The sequence below is a fragment of the Arachis ipaensis genome, chromosome B1, assembly GCF_059453495.1.
Source record: "Arachis ipaensis isolate K30076 ecotype BB chromosome B1, ASM5945349v1, whole genome shotgun sequence".
Lineage (NCBI taxonomy): Eukaryota > Viridiplantae > Streptophyta > Magnoliopsida > Fabales > Fabaceae > Arachis > Arachis ipaensis.
The window spans coordinates 62,711,497-62,712,945 of NC_142436.1; the positions used below are offsets into that span (position 1 = coordinate 62,711,497).

At 41.9% G+C, this 1,449-nt stretch overlaps 1 protein-coding gene across 1 annotated transcript; it reads right to left on the reverse strand.

Annotated features, from left to right (window-relative positions):
* Window positions 1-552: 552 nt before the first annotated feature.
* LOC148576801 (uncharacterized) lies at window positions 553-1,155 on the reverse strand. The gene has a single exon (XM_088502786.1). It carries the CDS (start codon window positions 1,153-1,155, stop codon window positions 553-555), a length of 603 nt encoding a protein of 200 aa, XP_088358912.1.
* Window positions 1,156-1,449: the final 294 nt, after the last annotated feature.

The following is a 1,449-nucleotide window of genomic DNA, read 5'->3' on the forward strand; positions in this document are numbered from 1 at the left end:
GAGTTAATTTTCAAAGAGATATTAAGCTTGAAAGATGAATGAATAGTCTGAACAGTGTTCGTGAGAAATCAGAAAGAGTTTTATATACGGTCGACCAGAGTTGTATCAAAATAATAGAACGCACAAGAAGAGAAATTTAAGTACATCTCAAGAAAGGAAACCGGACCAACAACATTTAATAGTATAGATAGAACATACTGAATCAAGTAAGTTTCAGTTGAGCTTGAGAGTTACAAAGTGATGAAGAGAGCACCCAACCTTTAGCAATTTCCAAGGCTCTAGAATCATTTATCTATACCAAAACAAGCTCAGGTTCGCCCCTGGATGGACAGATTCAAATTCAAATATGTGCACGTCAGGGGGTTAGAATTTTAAAGGATAAACCATTCGTTGTTCGAGGGAAAAAGAAACCCAAAACAAAATTCCATTATAGGTTACATCCTCATCCTCGTCGCAGGCTATGAATAAATGTGGTGTTTCAAATCACATATTACAATTTAAATTTCTGGTTATCAATTTTTTTTTTCAATTACCTCAACCTTGGTGACTTGATCATCCCCTATCTTGAGTCTTTCCCTGCGGACAATTCCTAGATACGTGCCCTGGTAGACCACACTTGTAACATACGCCCAAGCCAATACGGCACGGCCTATTCGAATGGTAACGACCGCACTTCTGACATGTCAGCTCCTCTGAGGTATCCCTTGTTTGTTTCCCTTTTTTCTTGAATTTTTGGCCCATTGGTGCCAAATTCTGATTGTGGTCTCTTCGGTAGGACTCCCGATTATCATTCTTTGCCACGGCTGCATTCCTCACACATTCTTCAGCTATTCGGCTCTTGTTCACGAGTTCAGAAAATACCCTGATCTCTATAGGTGCAATAAAGCTTAGAATATCACTCCGAAGGCCTCCCTCATACTTGATGCATTTCCACTCAGCAAAGTCCTTAGGAGCTCCTTGACAAATTCGTGAAAAACAACACAATTCCTCAAACCTGCTTGTGTACTCAGTAACAGTCATCTGGCCTTGCTTCAGCGGAAGCAGTTCAAGTTCCTTGGCATTTCTAATTGAGCTGGGAAAGTATTTCTTGTAGAATTCCTCTCGGAATAACTCCCAAGAGATTACAACCCCATCAGGCTCTAGAATACGCCTCATGCCCTGCCACAAATGCTGAGCTTCACCTTGCAGTTGGTAGGTTCCAAACTCAACCCACTATTCATCAGGAACTTGCTGAGCCTGTAATGCTTGCTCAATAGCTTGTATCCAGTTATCCGCATCAATAGGGTTCAAAGTTCCTTTGAAGGTCGGAGGATGAACCTTCAGGAAGGAGGAAAGCGTCATAGGACCATCATCTCCATTGCCATTATTCCCATTATTTATTTGGTTTCCCAGGGCTTTGGCTGTTGCTTGCATCGCCGCGGCCATATTTCCCAGAGTAGCCATGAAGTC